The sequence below is a fragment of the Condylura cristata genome, unplaced genomic scaffold (assembly GCF_000260355.1).
Source record: "Condylura cristata isolate star-nosed mole 26May11 unplaced genomic scaffold, ConCri1.0 scaffold00002, whole genome shotgun sequence".
NCBI classification, from domain to species: domain Eukaryota; kingdom Metazoa; phylum Chordata; class Mammalia; order Eulipotyphla; family Talpidae; genus Condylura; species Condylura cristata.
Window position 1 is genome coordinate 19,919,059 of NW_004567103.1, and position 7,575 is coordinate 19,926,633.

At 39.7% G+C, this 7,575-nt stretch overlaps 1 protein-coding gene across 1 annotated transcript in view; it reads right to left on the reverse strand.

Annotated features, from left to right (window-relative positions):
- The window catches only part of PTH2R (parathyroid hormone 2 receptor), a 47,841-nt gene extending 40,271 nt beyond the window's left edge, over positions 1–7,570 (reverse strand). Inside the window, exon 1 of the mRNA XM_004674340.1 lies at positions 7,496–7,570. Within this exon, the coding sequence (XP_004674397.1) occupies positions 7,496–7,570 (75 nt within the window). The remainder of the gene's footprint in view (positions 1–7,495) is intronic.
- Between the last annotated feature and the right edge of the window lie 5 nt (positions 7,571–7,575).

Below are 7,575 nucleotides of genomic sequence, written 5' to 3' on the forward strand. Positions count from 1 at the left end.
CACGTGTCTTCTACATAAGCAAGAGCAAGGCTGCAGGTGATAACCACAGAGCCCAATGGCATAAAAAGCATGCTCAACTTCCTCTACCCTACGAGATGAATTAGGGAGAAGATACTGCAAAGGGACACATAGTCAAGGGCACAGGCAGAGGGCCCATCTTTTGTCATTGACACTCTCTCTCCCTCTAGAATAGAAGCTCCTTTGAGGTCAGATACATGTCTTAATCACTTTAATATCTTGTACAATAAACACTTCTTGAATCGAAAATAAGAAAACCTAGGGAAGAGATTTTGTTGGGTAGTAACTCCTCATGTTTATTAAAGACTTTAGTCATTCATCTACCGGTTCTGTATGGATTGTTAACTCAGAAGTGAGGTGTTAGGCATATTTGTCGAGGTAAACGAAGGTGGAGACACTATCGATAGACGCTGGCAGGAGAGAGAAAAGAAACTCAAGCCATCCATCTGGCTGATGGGCAGGTCCCATCTGGCTGATGGGTGGCCCTCGGGAACGTGGCACACAACCACCATGAGTGGTAAAAGTGCAACAGAATCACAAACAGAATGCCATTACTAATTATTACCACTCTGGTATGAATCAGAAGTGCAGTGTTTCTCTCCAAGGAATTTTAGATTCCACAAGACTGTTGGGGGTTTCTTCCAGCTTTTAGGTATCTTTGAGCTCAATCAATCAACATGAAAATTGTGTTTAAGTCTTGCCTTAATGACTACAAAAAGCTTCAGGCTGATGTGTCTTACAGACTTTATTCATTTAGGAAATAAAGTCCCAGAACATTTACTGAGAGAAGTTCCACTTTAGGACTCTGCATACACATGCGTGTTTTTCTGCAGGCAGAATCTCCGTGGTGTAGGCAGAAGGATGTTCAAGCTTAGCGATATCTTATGCCCACAAAACTGGCGTGTAAATATACTAGTTTCTCTATTCTCAGAAATATGCATTTTTTAAAAAAACTAAAGTTTTTCTCATAGAAAATATAATTGGTATTATTATATAAGTAAGGAAAGTGATGACTATTATAAATTATTTTCCTTTAGGAAACTTCAGCCTGTTTGCAAGTTGATATAAATATTTTCATAAAGAGGTAGAAGTTTATATATAGAAACTTTAATTATACATTTAAGTCTGTTCTAATTTTATCACATAAGTATTTGCCCAAATAATATTAAGCAATATTTTTGTTTATTTGCTAGGTAATTTAATTTTTACCAGTCTGCACTTTATTATTAAGAAGGAAAATTTACTTATTTGATAATTCAAGTAGCAATATATATAATAGCCCTTTACCTAGGCCCTCAAACACTTAGCAACATTTTATAAACAATTACTGGATATCATACACAGCAGAATAAAAATTAAGTACCAGTTCTTGCCCTCAGGTAATACAATACCTGTGGCAGGACCTCAATACAATTACTATGGCATGTTTTTAAAAGATGCAACATATCATTTATGACTTTAAAAACAACCGTGCATGTTATCATTCAAAAATTTCCACACTAGCCTTTGAATTAACAAGTTAAAATAATTAGCAACATATATTTCTGAATATATTCATAAACTGGCAGTTTTAGTTATTGCAGTTAGGACAAAAGATAAAACAAGCAACAGTTATAGACTTTGGGAAGTGTTAATGTTCAGGAATAAACTTAGCAGGTCTGACTTAATTAATAAACATCATAGGTTCTCACTATTTAAACATGAGGGTTTCATATAATTCCACAAACCAACATAATGAACTTAGCCTTAGATCGTCTCCATTTCTCAGTGGAAAAAACTGTTGAGATGTTAAGTAATAGCTAGAGAGGAGGAAATATAGATTATCAATTCTTTCTAATACCAAGTCCATACACTGTCACATTTTGTACAGTTTCCTTCTCCATCCAAAAACTCTGACTTACTTTCCTTGGGAGGCTATAAAATTCTTTCAGGGGGGTAACTGCCAAGCTTGCCACAACGCCTGCTTGTCACCTACTAAGACAAGAGAGCTCTGTAAACATGGGACACTCACAGATGAGGTTGACCAGTGCTGTTTTCTTCCCATCCCTCTTTGTGCCCAAAGGCAGTTTCTTTTGCTTCATTTATACCCAGGGCAGTCTCCTCTGCCCCTTGGAATAGAATGACCTTTCAGAATTAAAACTGGAGTAAAGATTAGAGCCTTGTGTTCCACATGGGATCAAAGAGGGAGGATTTTCTTGATGAAACACAAATTAACTTATTCAAATATGTATGAAAAACATACTACCCAAAGGCACCATGCTAATTAGCACAGGGCGTTCCACATTGTCCCTTTTCACTTTGTGAATTTACAATTCAGGGGTTATCTTATAGAAACTGATCCTCATACCCTTTGCAAATAATTTAGCCAGTTCCTTTAATTCTGTATAAGCTCACTAAGAGTGGTATGCACATATACGGATTTAAGTGCTTCCTATAAAGTGAAGTTGCTAAATCCAGAGCTCTTCTGTAGCTCCAAATGTAATTTCCAGAGGCTTGGCTTATCTAAAAATTTACCTTATTATACCTGCACATATCACTCTTCCTTCACCTAAATGCAGCTTCTGCCTCCTGAATCTGTGTCCTTGCAGCTCCACCTGTGATAATCAGGACTGCTGCACCTGCCTTCTGATTAGCTGCCTTCGGAATGAATTCTTTAAAGGAGAAGATAGTAATCAAGTACTTAAATTAATGCAAATTTAAAACACCCATCAGTAAACAAAATGTCCAACAGCTGTCAGAATGGAGTTGGTTTCTGAATGACAAACCATTTGCAGGAAGGTGTTTCAGTCAGAGGAAATGCCTTCAAAATTACACACACGCACACATACACTCACCCCACAGGAAAGCATTCAGAGGCTCCCAATCCGATTTTGAAAGATAGTGATCATCTTTATCGTCAGAGGATTGAATCCATGACCCCCAGCAGATGCCTAAAACAATGCATAGCACCAAACCCTACATATATTGTTTTTCCACTAAAAATTATATGCAGTAAGATAGTAACAACCATCACTAAACATAAAATAGAATAATTGTAAAAATAGACTATAATAAAAGTTATGGGAAGACAGTCTCTCATTCTCTCTCGAAGAATTATTGTACATAATATGTTCAGGCCACAGCTGCCCACAGGAGACTGAAACCACAGAAAGTGAACCTCCAGATGAGGGAGAACTACCATAATCTCAACATAATAATCATGCCATTTAAAACCCTTTACTAATTGCTAATAGAAGACAAAAGCGCTGGCATTTTCATTTCAAACATTATAAGACTTTGTTTGCTCACGCACTTTTACATTTATACTCTCATATGAGGTAAATGTCATATTGCCCCATCTGAGCAGTGGAAAAATATTCACAGAGGTGAAATGAACTGCCTAAAATCACAGTGCAGCTAAAAGGTTTAAAAAATAACTCAAAGAAAAGGCAAAAATCAAAACAGAGAGAAAGGAAAAAGTTGGCTTTAGAAGAGGACAAAAGCAATTGCGTCTCAAGACAGGAAAATAAATGGAACATGTGAGTATTCGCTGAAAATATTTTACTTACAAAGAACTGAAGATGTTCTGGGGAAGTGCAACTTTCCCTCTACGCTGCCCAGCATAAGTCACGCCTGGCTGCCTTCCATCTCACTGCTTCCACTGGAGTGAAGCAACGCTTACTACAGAAGCTAAGAAGTTCACCTCCTCAGGGATTCCAGGCTTCCCTGTAATTTTTTTTAAGATTATTTTTATCTACACATACAAGAACTGGGGTATAGGCCAGAGATGCAAGGGGTGAGAAGATCACCAGAGACCGGTAACAGAAGTCAGGCTGCAGCAGTGAGAGCATGATAGTGCTGAGACTCAACCCCTACGTACCAGGGAGGCCCTCAAGGCTTCCCTGTAACAAGAGGCAGCTAAGTAGAGACTATCCTGGCTATCAAAGGAAATGGAGAACAAACCAAACTTAAGACCTTTATTTGATTTTCTATATTTACTTATTTTATAAATACATTTTACATCATTCTTCATTTTGTGAATTTTTTCATCTCACTTGTAACTCCTATGGACTTCCCACCACTGCTTCTCCCATGTGCCATCACCAAAGTCCAGGGCTCTTCCCACCCCAGTTTTGAGCCTGTTCCCCTCTGCTCCCCTGTAGAATGTCTCTGAGTATAGTTGTAAGTTGCTGTTTCTTTTATTTTATTACAATCTATCTATCTATATATATTGTTTGTTTGTTTTCCTGACCCCTTACACTCCTGCTATGAGTGAAGCCATCCCAACTGCAAGAATGCTTGTGGACATAAGCGCAACGCAGGTGATACCCAACAGTCAGTTCAGCTTGATTTTGCTAAGGGCTATGTGTCACCCACCATCTGGAGAAGCAGCCTGTGTCCTAGTTATGTCCTTCTTCTTAAATCTATCAATGACTTGGTGGGAATTCCATCTATTATCACCAAAATTTGCAATCAATTGGAAAGTGACACAGAGTATAGGCTTTCCAGCCATGTGACTTGAGTATATTATATAACATCTCTTTTCATTTTCTCATTTATAAAGTGTGAACAATTACAGCATCGATCTCATAAAGTTACTATGAGAATAATGAGGTGAAAATAAATGAAACTAGTATTGTACTTTGCATAGTAGATGGTACACGGCAAGTAAATATATATCATCACTGATGATCATCTTTCCCCTCCCAGGAAGAGATTTCTGATTTTTTCAGTAGACTCTGAAACTGGAGCTGATCTCCCATCACCCAGAGTCTGTGCAGGGAGATTAAGTCAAGTCATGCCCAGGAAGGCCTCGTGCTATCCTAGGTGGAAAATGAATGCAGCCGCCTGCTGGTATCTGCTCACACTTCGGACTGTGGGCACTTCTGTGCTTCCACTTGCCATGTTTCTGGGATGCCAGGCAATGGATTTGCACTCACTTCCCTGCACACACACACGGAGAGCCACACTAAGCATAAAGGTGAGTGACTCACATGCCAGCAAAACCAACACTATTTCTTGATAACTGTAAGCAAGCAGCCATGGAGGGGGAGTGAGGGAGTGACAAAGACAGTCCTTTCAGAAAGGACCAGCCATTCGTAAACGAATGAAGCTGGCTAAGGGCCTCTCGCTGAGTACTCCAAATACTGGTCTCAGAGACCAAGCTTAGAGACCACGTCTATCATCTTCCAAACCACCCTCCCAATGACTGGACACAGCAGGAGTACAAGGACCCATGTCATCACCACATGGGACTCTTCTGATGGGCAGCCTTTGCCCAGAGCTCCTCATGGGATGGGTTGGCCAAGACTGTCAGATATGCATCCTGATCTGAAGCTCTCCCTGTCCAATCCTGCTTCCTCATACTTTTTTTTTACAGACTCCCACAATAAACTCCTCAATAAGCCTTTTGCACTTCTAACTCTAGCTCAGAATCTGTTTCCAGAAGAACCCACTGACAGAGCAAAGAAAACATTACACATATCTGGACAATGATCTTCATTACCATGTGATAATCTGACCTTTGATGATGCATTGCTGGACTCAGCCTTGATGCATGAAAACATGGGATTCATGCATTGAAACATTGAGACCACTGAGATCTTTAAAATAATTGATGAACCCTAGTCTCTGCTATCTCTTTTGTGGTATGATCCATTGTTTGCTGAATATTCAACATTTATTCTACACCACCGAATTATGCTTTGATTCCCCTTGTTCTATCAATATGCTTTTATTTTTTTTAATATATGTATCAACTAGGAATAAAGATAAAACTGAAGACGTGTCAGTGTGTGAATATAACTCACTTGAAGTTTCAGATTTTAAGTGCTAAAAATTGTAATCTATTTTTATAAACTATCATTTTTGTAAATCTTAACTTATAAACATAAAAATGGAAATCAGTTTAAAGCAACTGAGGTGATTTTGCCTCCCAAAGGACTTTTGGCAATATCTGGAAACATTCTTGGTTGTCTCTGGGGGTGCCTCTGACATAGTGGAAGGAAGGCTGGGCAATGTAAATATTCCACAATGTACAAGCTAGCCCCCCAAACAAAGAATTAACTGGTCAAAAATATCAATAGTACTGATATTGGGAAACAGTGGTTTGAAATAGGAGTGGTTGTTCTGATCGTCTTACTGAGAGCTAAGAGTGAAAGAAAATCTGCCCATAAGCCCATCCATGGTGATTTTTTTCATTGTACTAAACAGAATCTCCCCCATTTCTTTAGATAAAGTCATCCAAAACAATGAATAAAACAAATGACTAACATGCGTTTGTCCCTTACAAAATAAAGCCACGTTTCTAAGCTTATTATCCAAATATGAGAAAGAAAGGTAGAGATTTTGGAGATCACAGAGTCTTCCTCATGCCATGAGATGTAGCTGATCCAAATTCTTCGGTCAGTTTCATTCTTCTTATTCTTTTCGTTAAGTCAAATTTTCAGGTTTGTGCATATCCTACTAGTATCCATTGCTAGTCTTCTTGTATCGCCCACATATTGTTTGACTTTTTTAACAGCAAATTTAGGTATAGTATCCTAGCCCTTCCATTAATAAACATGTTATGTGGTCAAAAAGCAAATGCACTTTCAGGATAATTGAAATTTAAAATGGCCATCTGAAAACTAAGCACAGGGTGTTAAGTCTAGATAGAAGTACATTAATCAACGCCTTCATTTTCTCACGGTGAATCAAAGAAATTAAAACAAAACTTGGGGTTTCATTTGGCAGACGTGGTGCGCCCCCTACCGAAAAAGCGGATTAACATCGATTCGGTTTAAATTCACAGGGCTCTTCAGCTGCATTAAATACACCACCACTCCTATCTTCTAACTAGCGCATTTGAAAAGCTAAGTGTCCTCCCTACATTTTATTTGACTCAAAAACAACAGGTCCAGATGAGCTGTAATACACACCAAAGGCACTCCATTGTGAAAGCTCTCCCAGAAAATCACTAAACGATATCAAAATTGCATTCACAAAAGAGCTTGATTTAACACAATATTTTTTTCTATATAGTCGTTTTGCTTTAATGATACGTGGTTCTGTACCGGGGTGAGGCAACTATTCTTTCAGCCAGTGGACACGTCACCACCAATCCTGTAAGTTCAAGTTCTCAAAAGTGTTGGTTAATTGCTGGCAGGTGAACATAATTTGAATCAATTAAGCGGAGACCAAGAAGTCTTAGCATAAGAAAAGTTCCCTCATTTCCCAGCCCCGCCCTCCTGGTCTTAAGCCCGGTAGTTAATAGCCCCTTACTTTACAGATGCTGAGATCTCAACAGTGCCAACCCAGAAGATCACTCACCTAAAAGCCTATCTTTGCAGTTCAATTAATGACTGTCAAACCCTGCCGGGGGTGTGTGCGTGTGTCTGTGTAGTTCTGTGTGTGAGAGAGACAGAGGCGGAGAGACAGAGAATAAGTGCGAGCCCGCGGGAGCCTCGGTCTCCGCCCCAACGCGGTCCTAGCAGGTGCCGCGGGCACCGGATCTTACCTGGGCCCCCGCGAGGAGGCAGCAGCCAAGCAGCAGCCACCCCCAGACGTGGAGCGACGCCCCGGGCGCGACCATGCCCG